This window comes from Azolla caroliniana, unplaced genomic scaffold (genome assembly GCF_043228905.1).
Source record: "Azolla caroliniana isolate FFs.n. ecotype wild unplaced genomic scaffold, voAzoCaro1.0.p SCAF_15, whole genome shotgun sequence".
Classification (NCBI taxonomy): Eukaryota; Viridiplantae; Streptophyta; class Polypodiopsida; order Salviniales; family Salviniaceae; genus Azolla; species Azolla caroliniana.
In genome coordinates, this window is record NW_028230450.1 from 15,350,262 (window position 1) to 15,368,977 (window position 18,716).

Below are 18,716 nucleotides of genomic sequence, written 5' to 3' on the forward strand. Positions count from 1 at the left end.
ACCGTATGGCCGGAAACCGTCTCCGGCTAAGGTGGAAGCCATCTTCGCAATGAAGCCCGACTGTAACTCGGTCACGGAGGTACGGAGGTTCTTGGGAGCATGCACGTTCTACCACATATGGATCCCGCATTACACCCACGTTGCCGAGCCGCTATACGGGTTGCTGAAAAAGGGGCGAAAATTCAAGTGGCGAGACGAGCATACGGAGTCGGTCCGAAAGATGAAGGAGGCTCTTGCTGCAGCTCCGGCACTCCGGAAGGCTGTCTACGAGAAAGGCACTCCCATTACATAACGGTAGATACAAGTCCGACCGGGATCGGATGGGTCGTCAACCAAGAAGATGAGGACGACATTCGGTTCCCAATCCGGTTCGGCGCGAAGGTCCTCAACGAGCGACAACGAGGATACGCCCAAGTTAAACGCGAACTCTGGGGTATCGTTTCGGCGGTGAAGGCCGATAAAGACTATCTGATCGGGACAGAGGTGATCATCGAGACGGACTGCCTACCGATTCTCGGCATGGTTTCCAGATGCGCAACCCCGGACCTGGCAATGCTCAGGTGGATAGCGTACATCAAGTCCCTGGATCCGGAAATACGACACATTTCCGGGAAAGACAATGCCATGGCCGACATGCTTTCGAGGGCGCGATTCGACGACGAGGGTGGCATGGTTTTGGAGGACAAGGAAGTCGGCGTGGACTTCTTCGAGGCGGCTTACGTAACAACCGAGGGGGGGAGCACTCCGGCGCTTAACGATTTCAACGAGAGCAAGTACGACGGGGAGTGGCTGCAGATTGGGGGATTCTTGAGGACGATGACGCCGGACGCGTCATGGACAAAGAACGAGGCCAACCGGATCCGGAAGAAATCATACCGATTCTTTCTCCGGGACGGATACTTGTGGAAGCACCCGAAGAAGAGAAACAGCATCCCGCTCCGAGTAGTGGCGATGGAGGAGGAAAAGGAGGAGTTGTTGAAGGCCTACCACGACAGCCCCTGGGTTGGACACCATGGGACGTGGGCCACATTCAAGAAACTAAAGGGGAAGTACTGGTGGCCAGGACTGTACCGAGACGTGCATCGGTTCCTGACAACTTGTGAGAGCTGTCAGATACACTCCATAGTCCGACATCGGGACGAGCTTCACCCTACATACCCTCCGGCCATCCACTTCAAATGGATGGTAGATTTGGTGACGATGTCGATGGGTGTAGGGCAGATGCGATATCTGGTGCTGGCCCGGGAGGACCTGACGAACCAGGTGGAAGGTTGAGCCCTACAGAACAAAACGATCGCGGCCGTGTGTCGGTTCCTGATCGAGGACGTGATATGCCGGTACGGGTGCGTCGGAAAGATCGTGGCTGACCGCGGGGAGTTGGATGCCGAAGAGGCCGAGGATTGTTCGACCGGTTAGGGGTCAAGCTCTCGCTCACCACATCATACAATCCGGAGGCGAACGGGAAGGTGGAGCGCGGGCACGGACCGATCGTCAAAGCGCTAATCCGGGCGTGCGGAGGCCAGGTCGGGAACTGGCCACGACTGTTACCTTATGCCTTGTGGGCGGACCGGACAACGCACAGTTCGGTAACCGGGTTCATGCCGTCAGAGATCATGTTTGGACAGAAGTCGATCATGCCGATGGAATGGACGATCTCCTCTTGGGCGACAGTGGACTGGAGAGACGAGATGAGCCGGGAAGAACTGCTAGCGGCGCGTATACGGCAGCTCGAGCGGAGGCCAGAGGACGTGGAACGAGTGGCGGAGAGACTTCGGACGGTGAGGATGAGGAACAAAGCCCGGTTCGACCGAACGCACCGGCTCCGACCAAAGAAAATCGAGGAAGGCGACTCGGTGCTAGTCTACGATAGCAGCCTCGACAACCAGCATCGGGCAACACGGAAGTTTGCAAAGCGGTGGTTCGGGCCTTACGTGGTAACGAGCGCCAACGACAACGAGACGTATCACCTGGCGGAACTCGACAGTACGAGGATGGCGATACTGGTAGCAGGGAAGCGGATCAAAGCGTTCAAGAAGCGCCACGACGGCGAACCGGATCTAAGAGGCCTGGACAGCGACGACGAACAGTCCGAAACGGAGGACGAACCGATGGACGAGGAATAGGAACCCAGACCAGTTTTCTCCAACCAGAACCCAATTTTGGCGCATACCAGTGGATGCGCGGTTAGGTGGGGGCGGATGTCGTGAAGAAAACCGTCCCTTAGCGTAATCGGTGCATAGCGCGCGTGAACCGGCTCTTCACGCGTGCGCGCCCTTTAATGTATATAATAGAGAATTAGGTACAAAGGTATATCCTAGGTAGTTACATTCGGTAGGTAGGAAGTTAATGAGGGAAACGGCTCCCTTCTTGAAGCTATAAAAGAGAGGGAGACCCGGGGAGAGAGGATAAATTATTATTTTTTTGAGGAGGACGAAGTGTTGTCGGACCGAAACCGAACGCTTCTCCTCTGTTCGTTCTCCATCGCTCTTCTCTACAGGTTTTCGGGAGGCTCGCGCTGCTTCGAGGAACGCCCGTGTGCTTTCGGCAGCACCTCCATCCAATCCCCTTTCGTGCACAGACAAGCAGGCATCGGCATCTGTTCGTCGGCCTATTCGGTTGTAACCGCTCGCGTGCTCTGTTGTTTATGTGTCATTCGTTAATATACAAACATTCGTGTCTCTCTGTCTCTGTGTCCATTCGTGTCTTCTGCGTTGACGGGCCGTGTCCCTGTGTTTCTTTGCTCATACGTAACCGGGCGTCTCTCTCTTTCTCTTTCCCCTTCTATCGCCTGCTCTTCGGTTCAAGACCCCGGTGGTCCCGCCTCGTTTCTCCACGCACGCGCGTAGTAACGCAACAACGTTTTAGGGTTAGGGTTAAGGACGATGATGATGATGAATGATAACTATGATGATTGGTAATGAAGATAGACATGGTGATGGAGAGTATGATGGTGAGAGAGATCATATAGAGAAGCATTGCGGGGTGGGGGGTGGTGCCTAGAATGGCTCCACCCCCCTCCCAAGGGGGTTCAACGTGAGAGAGGGAGAGAGAAGAGAAAAGGTGACAAAGAGAGAGATTAGAGAGAAATGTTCATTCCTTCCCCATAAGGGGTTAAATAGTACAAGAGGGGGGGTAGATACATAGGGGTGTAAGCCCCATTGAGCATTCATACTGGACACTCACTCACACCTCCTCGTATCCATCCACATGCACACATGTGTGCATGTGTTCACATACATATCGACTCACAATTACATTTATGCCCCCTACACACACACAACAATCATCATGATAACATTTGACCCTCGCTCATCACATTGACTCTCCGTACATCCTGTACGGGGTAACACAATATGGCACGCCCGTGGGAAAGTGCCTTGCACGTCGATCCCACATGCCTTGATGATGATATTTCTTCGACCGGAACTTCCATCGGTCCTTTCAACGATCGACTCCCTCGATCGGAATGCTTGACTCGAATATCTTTGTCGGTCAGCAAATCGTCCGCGACACAAACATTCTCATTCTGTCGACTTACGAACTTCGTCATGGGTCCAAAATCATGTCGTATGTATATGTGTTCTTCCTTTGTTTTGAGTGTGTGTGAGTAGTCTTGTTTTTGTCTCCTGTTGATCTATTTACATATAATTCTCCCTATATCACTGTCTTGTTTTTCTCTCATTTTTGCTTCTATCATTGTTCACCTATTTTTCTTTCTTTCCACTCTATCTCTTGTTTTCCATATGCTTGCTTCTTGCTTCTTCTTTGTCTTCTTTTGTCTTCTTCCTTTGATGTTTTGGTCGGCCAGTCTGTGTGTGCATCTTCTTCATGGAATCCTCTCTATTCTCCCTTCTCTTTTTCCTTCTACTTCTTCTGTGTCGTTTCCCGCCATGTCTTCCTCCTTCTTTGGTTCTTTTTCTTCCTTTCGTTTTCTTTTGTTCTGTCTCATTTTCTGCTTTGTACTTCATCTTTCTCTTCTTTCTATCTTCCTCTTTTGTTTTGCATCTCCCTTCTTCCTATGGTTGTTTTTGCTTCCTCTCCTTTTGATGTTTTGTGTGTTTCCATTTTTGTCTCTGACTTTGGTTCCGGACCCGTCTTCGTCCATCGTCCTTCGTCTCTTCATTGTCCGTCGGCGTCTCTATCTCTGTCACTGGCTACTGATCCGTCGGCGTCGGCGTTGGTGTCACCTCCTCCCGGTCATCCTTCTTTATTGTTGTCTTTGTCTAGCTAGTCCGTCCGCTCTAGCCACTCCAGCCACTCTTCGGCTATTGTTTGGCCGTCAGTTCGTCTGTTGTCCGGCTTCTGGTCCATTCCAGATGTTGTTCCGACCGTGCGTCCAGTCCGTTGTCCTGGTCGTGTGTCTGTTTCTTCGGCCGCATTTGCGCATTTTAGCCGCCCCGACCGCAGCCGGCTACTTTCTGATCGCCGCCCCTATTCAGCCGTCATCATCGTTGTTCCGGCCGCTCTTTGACTGCTTGTTTGATCCGGCCATTGTGTTCATTTGTTTGGCCCATTCGGTTGTCTCTTCTAGGCTGTTCCGGCCATTCGTCCTCCCGGCTCTTTGTGTCCGTTTGTGTCGGTGTCATTGTTCTGGCCATCGAGTCGTCTTAATCTGGATCGTTCTAGCTAACTTTGTTAGATGTGTCTCTGTATCCAACCGTCTCTGTCATTTCTTCGTCGTCCGGCGTTGTCCGGTCCAGAGGTCTCTGTTTTGGCGTCGTTCGGCCACTACGACCGCTCTTAGGTCGCTCTCCGGCCTCGTCCAGCCCTCCGGTTGCTCCAGCTATTGTCCGACTGTTTCCGGTCCTTCCGGCTGCTCTTTCCACAGTCTGGCCCATCAGGCCATGTCTGTCCGGTCCATCTCCAGATATCTCTGTCGTCGGCCTTGTCGGCGCTATTTGGCCAGTCTGCAGTTGGTCGTCCGTCCCGTGGCCACTCTGTTCAGTCGTCATATGGTTCTCGGCTGTTGATATCTGATGGTTGTCTCTTGCATCACACGTTCTTGCACACACACGTTGCTAGTTCTCGTACACTTGCACATCTGTATCGTTGCGTCTCATTCTGCGACTTTTCTAGGACATTGTGATCACCATTTGCTGCGCATCATCGATTCGATTTATCGTACATTCTTCCATTCCGTCCATTCATTGACTTCTTTGCAGACATCCTCATCACATATCATGCTTCAACTCCGTCTCGCACTTTGCCACTGTCATTTGTTGCTAACCGCAACCGCACACTCACGTATCTATGTCGTCGTTACTCACACATGTCCACCATTTCTTGCACTTAGTCACTATGTCTTGCATCGCCACGTATCATTCTTCGACTCCGTCTCGAAAGGGGGGTCGCCTTAGTGGTCGCCAAAATGTGTTGTACGTTTTAGGGTTAGGGTTAAGGACGACGATGATGATGAATGATAACTATGATGATTGGTAATGAAGATAGACATGGTGATGGAGAGTATGATGGTGAGAGAGATCATATAGAGAAGCATTGCGGGGTGGGGGGTGGTGCCTAGAATGGCTCCACCCCCCTCCCAAGGGGGTTCAACGTGAGAGAGGGAGAGAGAAGAGAAAAGGTGACAAAGAGAGAGATTAGAGAGAAATGTTCATTCCTTCCCCATAAGGGGTTAAATAGTACAAGAGGGGGTAGATACATAGGGGTGTAAGCCCCATTGAGCATTCATATTGGACACTCACTCACACCTCCTCGTATCCATCCACATGCACACATGTGTGCATGTGTTCACATACGTATCGACTCACAATTACATTTATGCCCCCTACACACACACAACAATCATCATGATAACATTTGACCCTCGCTCATCACATTGACTCTCCGTACATCTTGTACGGGGTAACATCGACAATTCTCGGTTGTTTCGGTTTCTCCAGAAATGAGAACCACTCTTCGTGGCTCATCATGTGGTTTGACGCTCTGGAATCAACATACCATACTTCCTCTGATCCGGAAGTGGTCTTCTTCATCAAGTTTGCCTTGTGCTTCATCACGAAGGTTGGCCCCTTTCCGGTTTTCCTGGTTCCGGATCCTTCTGATCCTTCAGCATAGTGCAAACTTTGTCGGTTCCCTTGTCCGGCCTTGCTGGATCCGTTTTATCCGAATCGGCACACTTCTTCCAGCACTCACTCTCTCTGTGGCCTTTCTTGCCACAATACCAGCATTTTGTATTTGTTTTCGACTACCGGTTTCCAGCTCCAACTTGACTCCCCTTGCTTGTGGAGGGTCCAGAACTGTTGTCGGCACTGTCTCTATGCCTTCGGTTCTGCCCTTTGTCGGCCGCCTCCATTGTGTGCCGACCCACCTCGTCCTCCACGCCCACGGGGCCGATCCGCCTCCGTGTACAACATCCAATTGTCTGATTGAGTGGTCCTCAACCCACTCGCGTGGTTTTCTTTGACCATCAACATTGATTGTAATTCGAAGAAGGACGGTGGCTTCTCCCGGGTGCAAATTGTCGTCCGGATTGGCCCGTACCATTGTGCTAGACCACCAAGACTGATCTGGACCATCTCGTCTTCTTCCACCGTTACGTTGATGGATCCGAGTGCATCGTAGATCTCCTTAATCTTGGTGGTGTAGTCTGTAACCGATATATCTCTCTGCCGGATGTTATTCAACTCTTGCCAGAGCTGCAACTTACGGGTTGTGGTACTTGCGGCGAAAATCTTCCGTAGATTTCCCAGGCCTCTTTGGCGTTTTTGCATCCTTGATGTAGCCACGCATCTTATCTTGCACACCGGACATGAGGCAATACAATACTCGGCTCGCTCCTTGCTCCCATCCTAGGAAGTCTTTGTGTGCCGGCTCCGGTGCTACCTCGTTGGTTCCTTCCACATAGCTCCAGTATCCAAACCCCAGCAGGTACCGGTGCATTTTATATGACTAGGATGCATAGTTGCTCCGGTCGAGCTTTTCTGTGGGAAGCGAACTTGCCATACCTTTGTCCATTTCGGTTCTCTACTGTTCTTCACCGTTGTTAGTATTTGTCTTCAGAAGCATCTGTCGGCTGTAGAGGAGTCTCAACCCTCGCGCTCTGATACCATGTAAAAATTAGCATGCAGAAGCTTGACAAAACCGGTTTAGTCGAGCAGCAACAGAGAATAAAACACAGGTTCAATGGAAGCTTGAGAGTATTTAGCACACACAGGAGAGAGAGAGAGAGAGCAAAACATAAACTCTATTAAGAAAAATAACACTCTTGTATCACTCTATCATGCTCTGTACATACAACGTGCTAAACAACACTATTTATACAAGTCCTCAAAAGGACTGATAGGAGTACTATGTACTTCAATGCTCATACGAGCGACTGACACTAACTATGAGGACTCTGACTACCTAGTAGTCTAGGAGTATAGGCTACTACTAGCCTTCCGATTCACATTTGAATCCGGCTCACCGATCCGGCTCTTGCTTGTTCAGCCGATCCGGATACGGTTGAGCTTGCTCACTCAACAGTTAATAGTGAGAGTCATGACCACATTGTCAAATGTCGAGGGCAATGGTTAGATCAATATTTTTGCTCCAACCATTTGCCAACTTCACCAACACTAGGACACCAACCACATGGCCGCAAAGATGTTTGTTTTTTCTATTCATGTGATGGACACCACACCAATTGCATGTCCTCTCCTCTGCACCTAACAAAGTCTCAAACACTTGGATCCTCAACTGTGTTTCTAAGTTAGTTAATAGTGAGAGTTGTGACCAAATTATCAAATGTCGAGGGCAATGGTTCGATCAATATTTTGGCTCCGACCATTTCACCACAAACTAGGACACTAGCCACATGGCCACAAAGATGTTTGTTTTTTCTATTCATTTGATGGAGACCACATCACGTGCTTGTCCTCTCCTCTGCACCTAACAAAGTCTCAAACACTTGGATCCTCGGATCTTCCTTACCATTGGGTGTTGATCGTCCAGAAGAGTATCTGGGTAGGAAGTGTTGGGTGTCAATGCTCGATCTAGTTGGTCCTAGATTGCGATGGTCATGGCATTTGCATTCCTAGCCTTCTGCATGCACATGTATATATATATATTCATTCTCTAGAGAAGTGTCCGAGCGATTGAGCGGTTTCTACCGGTTTGCACTCATCATGGAACCCTGTAAGTCTACGCGGCATTTCTCTCGCATTTGCATTCCCGGCCTACTCCATGCACCCATCTTCATTCATTCTATCAAGAAGTTTCCGGCATGTACCCATCATGGAACCTTCCAAGCCTATGTGAGATTTCTTAATCAAAGAGTGAAAATCCAAAAGCTGGTGTGAATCTATCCTTCAAATAAGGACACACTGGTTTTAGGGTTAGGGTTTGGGGACAAGGTGAGTGAGTGAGAGAGAGAGAGAGAGAGAGGGTTTCTGCTGCAGGTTAAGCTTCGTTGATCCATCCATCGTTCGGCATCACTGTCGCCATCATCAACATTGTCTTCCCATGGTACCTCTTTTACCTTTTCTCCCTTTTCGATACCTGAAGCTTCTCTGTGTTGTACGTCAGAATGAAGGCAACTCTTTGCTCCCATTCCTAGTCTTTTGTTTGTCTTTGTCTTTGTCTTTATCTTTATCAGACCAGTCCTTTTGTGTTGATCTGTGACTACGGTGAATCTCTATGTGTCTGTGAGTGTGATGCTTTCCCTGTTATAGAATAGATTGAAACAAGCTTTCTTCAGATCCCTCTGCTGCTATTTTTATTCTGCTTAAAGATCATAGAAGATGGCCTGTTAGGTCTCGGTTTTCAACATGAATGTTATGTGTTTTCGCCTTAATTTTAGTGAAGGATGGTCTTTTTGGCCTTGATCTTAAGGATGTGCCAGTGTTTTTTGGCCATGGTCGCACAATATAAATCTTATATTGCTCTCTGCTGGAGTTTGACCTGGCGATCGATGAAACTTATTATATCTTTACAGATTCGGATGTAAAATTTTCTCTTGAAGTTAGATAAACTTTTGAAATTGGAAGTTTTCTTATGTTTTTTTCTTTGTAATGTCACATTTATCAATCTGTTTCACCGTCTTTGTCTGCTTGATTCTGTAGGCTCCCAAACGAGGCGGTAAGGTTGCGGTGCCTGCTCAACCTGAGAAGAAAAAGGTGGAACGTCTATCATCGTACTAGAGTTTTTTCTTTCATTTTGCCATTCATGTTCATGAAATTAATTTAGGTTTATATGGAAATGCTAATCTTTTTCTTTCTCTTGTATATACATATATACATACATACATATATATATATATTCCATATATACAATGACACTGGATGTGGAAGGATCCCTCTGATGATTTTCTATTGTTGTGTCTCTTTTTGTCACTGTCTCTGAATCGGAAACATCTCTTCAGGTCCAAGAGAAGGTTGTGAACCCTCTCTTTGAGAAGAGGCCTAAGCAATTTGGCATTGGAGGAGCTCTGCCCCCGAAGAAAGACCTTCACCGGTTCGTGAAGTGGCCGAAATATGTACGCATCCAGAGGCAGAAGAGGGTTCTCAATCAACGTCTCAAAGTTCCTCCAGCATTGAATCAATTCACCAAGACTCTTGATAAGAATTTAGGTCTGTCTCTTGTTCATCATTATATAGTATATATATATGTATGTGTGTGCCAACACTAGTAATTAGTTCCCGCATTGTCTTTTTAACATTAAAAACATAGGATTTTTCCTTCATTTTGGAGTTCTGATGTTCTTTTGTGTGGTGTGATTCAGCCTCAAGCCTTTTTAAGATGTTGATCAAGTATCGACCGGAAGACAAGCAAGCTAAGAAGGAAAGGCTTCTGAAGAAAGCACAAGCCGAGACCGAAGGCAAACCCATCGAGAGCAAGAAGCCCATTGTCGTCAAGTATGGGATCAATCACGTGACTTATCTCATCGAACAGGTATTATTATATGACAACTTAAGTTATTCGAGTCATTTGTGAAATCGCTTCAGAGTATTTGTTCTTATTCATGCTCTTGCTTTTTTTTATATTTATTTATCTATCTATGTATATATGACAGGGAAAAGCTCAGCTTGTTGTGATTGCTCATGATGTTGACCCAATTGAGTTGGTTATTTGGCTTCCTGCTCTGTGTAGAAAAATGGGCATTCCTTACTGCATTGTTAAGGGAAAGGCTCGGCTTGGGCAGGTAAGCTGTTTTCTTCTTCTTCTTTAAGTGTACATTCTGACTGCAAACTAGCCTTTCAAAGAAAGAGATCTTCTGGTGATGAACTGACCTGTTTTATTTCGCTTGTCAAGTAATATCTATATTTTCTGTAGTTTAAAACTCTCCCTCTTTTTTCATCTTCTGAAGATCGTCCATTCGAAAACTGCAACTGCCTTGTGTCTTACCTCAGTAAAAAATGAAGACAAGCTTGAATTTAGTAAGATTGTCGAGGCAGTTAAGGTAAAACTCTGTCATCTGTTTTCAGGTTGCTTGTTTACTCGTAGGTGAGAATTCGTGTATCTAATTGCTATTTCATTGGAATGGTAGGCCAATTTTAATGATCGTTTTGATGATCTTCGACGTCAATGGGGTGGTGGTATCATGGGTGTAAAATCGCAAGCAAAGACAAAGGCTAAAGAAAAGGTTATTGCTAAGGAGGCTGCTCAACGGATGTCTTAGATTCTTGATAATAGATTCTAAAGTGCGAAGTTTTTGGCTATTGAGAAGGTGAGTAGGGAAATATTTTTTTAACTATGAGAAAGTGGCTCTTGTGTTGAGAGCTCTATTGAGTTTAAATGTATTGTTTTTAAAAGATTGTTGATATATTTTTTCATCTGGGTGTACTTCCTTCTTTCTCATCTTTGATTGTAGTGTGGGTTCTTCTCCCATTGGGCATTAGACAACTTTAACAATGATACAAATGATCTATCTGTAGAAGTTTCTTTTTACTCTTACCCATTCTTCACAATTAGATCTATGGAAACACATTTGATGTGTAGAGGGTTTTGGTGGTTTTCATGTCTCTTTTCATTAGTTGGTATCCTTCTATTGTGTTAGAAAACTTATCAGACCAAGGATGTGGATGATTACTGCAAAACTTGTTATTTAACCGTGCCAACCGATTGCAGAAATGACAGTTCGAAAGCAATGGTTTTGGGATTGAAATGTGCATGATCTTGAAAGTTTTAACTGTGAAGCATTTTATAAGAAATAGAAAATGTTTTAATCAAGCTCTGCAAATTACAAACTTTTAATACACTACATTATATGCGCACAGATTCTAGTTGAAGTGTTTTAGAATGGTAACATAAGCGTAGTATGTATTTGTAGGTTGAATTAGTGGAGATACCTGAAGTTCTTTATAAGATTTTCTTCAAGCATTAACAAATGTATGCATTGAGTTATGAGCGAATCTCTATAACTTAAAAAGTATCAGGAGAATCTAAGTTGAATCCTTACCAATGGCTCATCCTTGAGTCTTCATTAGTGGTAATAATGCAAACTTAAGAGAAAGTGCAGTTAAGTCATGGAAGGTCATTTTTTCCCATCCAGAGCTTGTTGCCATGTTTTTCTTTATCTTATTCTAGGCTGACCCTCAATTTTAAGCATATATAGAATTATACATGGTTAGAAAGTAGGAATGTTAAGATTTTGAATCTCTAGTGTTGGTTAAAACATATAATTATTACAGAATGTTCATTTTCAGTTTATTTGTTGAAATGTTATTGGATGTTCGGTATGCCTAGAAGAAAATTGAGGTAGCAAAATAAGTAGTGGAAGAAAATTGAAGAAAATGCAGCTGAAGTGAATGAATGATGGTAAGAGGTGAAGTTTGATGCTATTGTTTGAGTGAGATGGGTGATTGTGTTATCTATCCAAATTGAGTGGTATTGTAATGTAACCAAGTTAATGGATAATCATAAGTTATGTGGCTACATGCTCTTTGTTAACACAATGCATTGGAGTTTTCATGTCCTAAAAAAGATAATGTATTATTGCTCTCTTAGTTCTCTCTCATACTCTATTCCTCTCATTCAACTAGTGTTTGTATTTAATATAGTGCGCTTGTCTTCCTTTGTTTTTAATCATTCTTTATGGAGGGTATGTGTTGAAAGCATACAAAAGAGTAGCATATAGATAAAGAAAAGTACTTCATCTTCATTTCTTCATATTTCTCTCTCCTTTGTAGCACTCCTTTTCTACCCCCACTTGTCAAGGGGGTGGGGGGTGGAGGCATTCATCGTTCCATGTCTTCATCTAATCGATCTTGTTACGGGCATGTATGGAATTTACCGTAGTATTCTATACATGTGGATAAGTGTGAGGGTTAAACAAGAGTGTTAAGAAGGGGAGGATTACTTTTAAATCCTCGAGATTGAGACAACCCATTAGGCCAAGTGTGAACATAGTTGGGGGCCTTGAGTATCGCTATAAATAGAGGCCTAGCTACTCTCATTTGATTATCTTGTTGACTTTGTCTTGTGGTGGGTCAACTCTTGTAGTGAGCGCACCAACACCAGGTATGACTTGATGCCACGGTTGTGGTATGGGATGCCGATCAAGGCTTGAGTCCGTCTCGATCCCCTCGCTCGGGGGTGGTCAGGTGGATCGACACCCTTCTTTCTCTCTCTCCTTTCTTTCTATCTACCTAGATCTATCCTTATCTAATGCTTACTTTAGTACATGTCTCTAATAGATCTTGTAGAGATTTTTAAGTTTGTATTTAAATTGGCTTTATGGTTTGTCCATAGAGACAATGTTGGATGGGAAACTCAATTGAATGAATTACATGCTTGGGATGCTCAAAATGTCCACCATATTGGATTCACATGAGTTCTCTTAAGTTACATGCTTGGGATGCCCAAAATGTCCACCATATTGTATTCACATGAGTTCCTAAGATACAAGACTTGGTCAAACTGTTTGAGCTAGTGGGAGCAACAGTGTTAAGCCCACCAAGGAGATCTCGCAGTTAAAACATGGAGATCTGATATTTGAATTGCATTGTCTATTTTGAGTTTTGTTACTTTTAATATCAAAAATTATATATTTCTTTTAGTGGGAATACAAATTTTTATTTTCAATTCAAGGTCATGCCAATGTTATGTATATGAAGGGGGTTCCCCCAAGTTGATCTCAAGTAGATCAACATTGGTCTTGCCACTTGAGTGTTAATTAGTTTGTCTTGCTTATCAATGTTTTATCACATGCCTCTTTGCTCCCTTGTCTCCCCCATGTTCCTTTTTGTGTCCTTTGACTTTGCTCATCAAATCCTCTTCTCAGATAATAGAAACTATTCTCCTTCTCATTCTCTCATTAAATCTTGTGCTCATGTACTCTCTCTTTTATCGTCTTGCGTGCTCATTCTCCTCACTTGATCTCCAACTCTATTCCTTTCTTCTTAGTAGCTCACTCACTCATGAATCATCATTTCTACTTGCTTGGTCGTCTAATAAAGAACAAAGTCATGAGCTTGTCTAGAACAATGGTACACTCGATGTACTTGATGAAACACAAAGACAGATATCAATGGAAGCTTGAACAAGAAACACAGAATATGAGAGGGAAAAAAGGGAGGCACATAATACTAATTGTATTATTAAAAAATATGGCTTCAATGCTTGAAGGGAAAGTTCGTGGTGTTGGAACAAGAAAATCAACACATATTGGGTGATTTTCAACAAATTACCATAGAAAAGCAACAACACAAGGTTTGGCATTAGGAGTACAACAATTAGAAGCAAGTATTGTGCCTTCACAACAAGCAATGAGAGTTCAAGGCATCCTTATAGAGCCAACAATCAATTTCCCCATGAAGTTTGATGGAACAATCACCGTTTAGAGAGTTCCTCAATCATGTATGTTTAATAATCCAAATGCATCCTTTTGGATATCCAACTGATGCATCGCGAGTGGATTAGTAGACACATTACTAAGCAGTACAACATCAACCTAGTTGCTTAATTGTTCGAAAAAGAATCTTCCTTGTTAAATCATTTCGAGGAATTCATTAGTGAATTGAAGGAATGTTTTGGAGATACTAATAGTGCTAGAATAGCAATTAACAAAATCCTAAGGTTACAACAAGGTGGTCATCCAACCTCAACCTATGCGGTTGATTTTCGTGTACTCACAACCCATATTCCATGGGATGATCAAACATTAATGGAGGAATTATGATTTGGGTTACACAATGATGATGTAAAGGATCTACTCCACACATTTCCAAAGGAATCACAATCACTCGTAGAGGCAATCATTCAAGTAGTACGGTGCGATAATCAGATTCTCGAGCAACATGCAGAACGACAACAACAAAAGGCAATAACAAGATCAGAGCCCATATATGCATCAAGCATAGCAAAACCCTCCCCAAGGGAATCATAAAATACATATTCTGCAAATACCTCCAACAAGTGGAAATTGATGCAATGCATCCTCATGGACTATTGTTAGAGAAGGGAAAACAATGACATCAAGCAAACCGCCTATGTTTATATTCTAGTGGCCTAATCAACGTAAATTTATCAAAGATTATGTTCACACGTGTGACACATGTTGTAGAGCAAAGATGCCTCGACACCACCCTTGTGGATTATTACAACCATTACTAATTCCAAGCAAGCCATTGTCATGATTATTGGTCATGCCAAAGCTCGAACCCTCGACCTTGGCACTCATCTTATAACACCTTACCCACTAGGTCATTTAGATTATGTGACAATAATTAATGTCAATATTAAGAGATGTATGCATACAACATTATAGAACATTCTAAATCATTATGGAACATTGTGGAACTTTCTAGAACATTTAAGGAAACTCATGAAGGGATGACATGTGACATTGCTTGCTCTTGCATGTGTCATTACCTACTCCTATAAATTGAAGCCCCTCGCTATTTTCAAGTTATTCCGGTTCAACACCGGTCTCCAGCCTTCTAGCCTACATTATCAATCATTCTCTTAATTCTCTAGTTGTAACATTCTCTCTTTATAATAAATATCTCACCATTCTACTTCAACAAGAAACTCTATCTTTTCTCTTGTCCGTGTGCAAACTACTAGTTATAATATTCTCTCTTTATAATAATAATAATATCTCCATTCCGCTTCTTCCAAATATCCTTATCCCTTTTCTCTTGTCCGCGTGCTGACAGCCATGGCATCTATTTTAGATATTGCACATTCGAAGGGGTTGTTATCTTAATTCCATGCACTAAAAACATCACTAATGACAAAACAATAGACCTAGTCATTCGTGAGGTATTTCGACATCGTTGTCTTCTAGACAACATCGTCAGTGATAATGACCCACAATTTATATGTAAGTTTTGAAAGTATGTATTCGCAATGCTAAAGTTTCCTACAAACTCTCCTTAGGTTATCACCCACAGACTTATGGTCAAATAGAGCATATGCCAAATCAAATGTTAGAGTAGTATCTTTGATTCTTTATTAGTTATCAACAATATGATTTGGGCCAATATATTACATTTTGTAGAATTTGCATATAAGCAATCTATACATTCCTCTACTAGGGTTACGCCATTCTATGCATACACAGGTTCCATCCTCAATGGTGTTTATTAGAAGCTCTTGAATTGCCAACAAATGTTAGCACTCTAGATTATTATGATTTGAGTATGGCAGATTCACGTGGAACTTTCCAGACATCTACATGAAGCTCAAGTAACACATAAATCCAATGTAGATCAATATTGGCTTCCATTTACTTTTCACGTTGGAGATCGAGTATGGTTATTACAACGTCATATAAAGACTATTGGACCATGTGATAAATTGGATTATCAACGGTTAGGCCCTTTTGCCATTAATGCAAAAATCAATGGTGCGACCTTTCAACTTTATCTTCCTCCTTGATTCAAAACAAGTTGCAAAAATAGACCCTAATGATTTTAACTTAAAGCGTCCATGTAGATATTCAATTTCTTAAACTTAACCATATTGGGGTCAAACTTCTTCTCATTTGCATCTACGTCAAACTTGCACATAATGTCATCCTCCAGAGGAATCAAAGGATCCATATGCATTGCCATTAATTGGGCCTGTATGTTCCAAATAAAGAAAATTGCTTAACAAGCAACAAAGAAACAAAAGATGACATCGAAAGTTGTTTGCAATACTTTCTACGACTTATACATTCATATATGAATGTCAAAGAACCCAAAACGCAGGACAAAACTTCACATCAAAACTCATCCACAAGTTTCGAACAAGAGACTAACTTCCACATTGGTGACAAACTTACAATTCTCGGCATGAGGTGCAAAATATGTTAATCACATCGCTTTTGGACAAACATATGGTTTGTTTCCTTATTATGGTCTTGACTCTCCACAAGAAATATAGGTAGCTTGATATTCTTCATCACCACAACCATTTCCACACTTTCCAATACTTTTCTTGTGTCAAAAGAAGTTGGGAAAATATAGCATAGTGTATGGTTATTCGATTTCTTAAATCTGGTTGTCCCAATGTGGAAATTCAACTCTTCTATGTTCAATTCAAACTTGCATAACACTACATTTAACTTGTTCCATATGATTCAACAAGAGAAAAAGGTTTAACAAGGAACAAAGAAACAAAACATGATTTCCAAAAGTGTTTGCAATATCTTTTTACTTCAACTTCTAAACAAAGATATTCTCAAAGTGTTTTATTGCATAAAGTATGCATAAAATGTCATTAACATGGCTCTTGCATCAATCAAGCTCCCTATTGAGATCTCTATAAGATCTTAGATCATGTATCTCTATGGTTTCTTCCAACTTCAAAACTGGTTGTGGCACTTAAAAATGTAGAACGAGTAATTACTTGTGCCTTTATCTATTACCTTAGTGAGTGTCGAGTCAATGTTCTCCTCGTTCTTTATGTGGGCATATCTGTTTATATTGATTTGATATGGGGCGAACATTATGTTCCCACCATGCCTTGAGAACAAGAAAAACGCATACATGTATGTACCTTAAATCATCGTGATAACTCTATAACTTTCCAACATGTCGAGTTATAGAAATACAAAATACATGTGTATTGCCTCAACATCATGATGCGTACTTAGACAGACACATGTGGAACTACATACGGAGTTGGGGCATATAGGTGAATGTGTCCTATTTTATGTGCTCAAGGTCACATCATGTAGATTTGTTTCATTGTTGAGATACTAAATATGTTAATCACATGGCTTCCAGTACTTGAATATGTAAATTACAATAAACTTGATGCTAAGGCATTTTGATCTTGTAAAGCAAATACCTCTTACCACAAACACTCCTTTGCACAAATGTTTGCATTTTCATTCTTGTTTTAAAACATAATCCCTTCTTAAGATATTTCTTTTCTGGCTAAGAGTGGTTTTATAACATGCATAATTTCAAGCATGCTTGCTTGTAAGGTATTTCTCACTTTGAAGTCAATTATATCACAAGTTATGGTAGTTATTCCACATATCATAATCCTTCCTCTTTGAACCATCATAGTTTTTGTTAAATCAACATACACATGCATGGGGAGAGCCTACACTATGGATAAACTTGAAGAGAGCATAAAAATTTGCTTCTCAATACACATTTCTTGAAAACAAGCATCTATTCTTTTAGGACAAGTTCTAAAATTGCCTGTAATTGAGAGTTACGAAGAGGAAAACAAAGTTGAGTATTACGACAAGAAAGCTGATTGTGGCGAGCACAATAAGAAGTTCACGTGAAGCTAAGGAGGTTTGATATCGATTTTTAAATAGATGAGACCAGTGGGATTGGAATCATGATGCACCATTGAATTTCGATGGTGGTGCCTATCACTTATTGAATCATTACTATTTTCTTAGCTAGAGCTTATAAAGATGGATGTGTTGAACTTGACTTTATCTTTTATTCGTGGTAAATGTATGCCCACATGCTATCATGGTTACATAATGCAAGCAATTGCTCCTCTTCTTCTCTTAAAAAATGAAAAGAAATGGTTTGGATAATGGACATAAATTGATACTTTAGATTTTACTACTACTTTCCAAACATATGATCATGTAATCGTTTTGTGTATTGTTGTCGTCGGTTATCCCTATTGTGTACGGTAGCTTATCCATGCTTTCTAAGAGATAACTATGAGAAATTTTAAATGATCTTTAGTTCTTGCACATGATTTGGAGGAATAAAAAGCTTAGATCTAAGATAAAAAAAATGTTATAATTTATGCTTAGCTCTCTTAACAACGAAGTTTAAAGTGGTTCAAATAACATGAGAATGTGAATTCATATTTAAATTTTAGAAGTTTGCAATGCTTCAAATGATAATGTAACTAAGGAGCACTTTCGATTACTAATAATAGAAGGTAGAAAACAATCAATCATTCAATCAATGTGGATGTACGGGTCATTCAGTGAAAATAAAACTCTTACTTCGTGGTGAAAAAATTCTTGTCAATCCTATTAGAGGACAAACAAGAAATCATTCACCTCATGTTCTTTCTTATGGCAGCAATTTTGTGCCATATCGACATGGACTTTAGTCTAGACATTTAGTCAAAACTTGGCCCATTGTTGGATTCACACCACATCAATGGAATTCTTGGCAAATTTCGATGAGCAAAGGCATAACACATTGCATGCCTTCCCATAGGAACGGCATTAGAAGGGAGCTATTGACGGACTTTGAAACATAAAAGAGGCAAACATTGTTTTCGTCCATCTTCTGACATGAATGGGGCATTTGAGCAAAAGTGTTTCCCATTCGGCAAACACAATTGTTTCGTGT

The 18,716-nt window shown here is 42.4% G+C and overlaps 1 protein-coding gene across 1 annotated transcript; it reads left to right on the top strand.

The window, feature by feature from the left end:
- Nucleotides 1-8,357: 8,357 nt before the first annotated feature.
- LOC147854792 (large ribosomal subunit protein eL8y) lies at nucleotides 8,358-10,772 on the top strand. The gene is made up of 7 exons (XM_087331630.1): nucleotides 8,358-8,466; nucleotides 9,063-9,116; nucleotides 9,362-9,569; nucleotides 9,722-9,891; nucleotides 10,013-10,141; nucleotides 10,307-10,399; nucleotides 10,487-10,772. Exons 1-7 carry the CDS (start codon nucleotides 8,464-8,466, stop codon nucleotides 10,616-10,618), a joined length of 789 nt encoding a protein of 262 aa, XP_087187756.1. The 5' UTR covers nucleotides 8,358-8,463; the 3' UTR covers nucleotides 10,619-10,772.
- The last annotated feature ends 7,944 nt before the right edge of the window (nucleotides 10,773-18,716 follow it).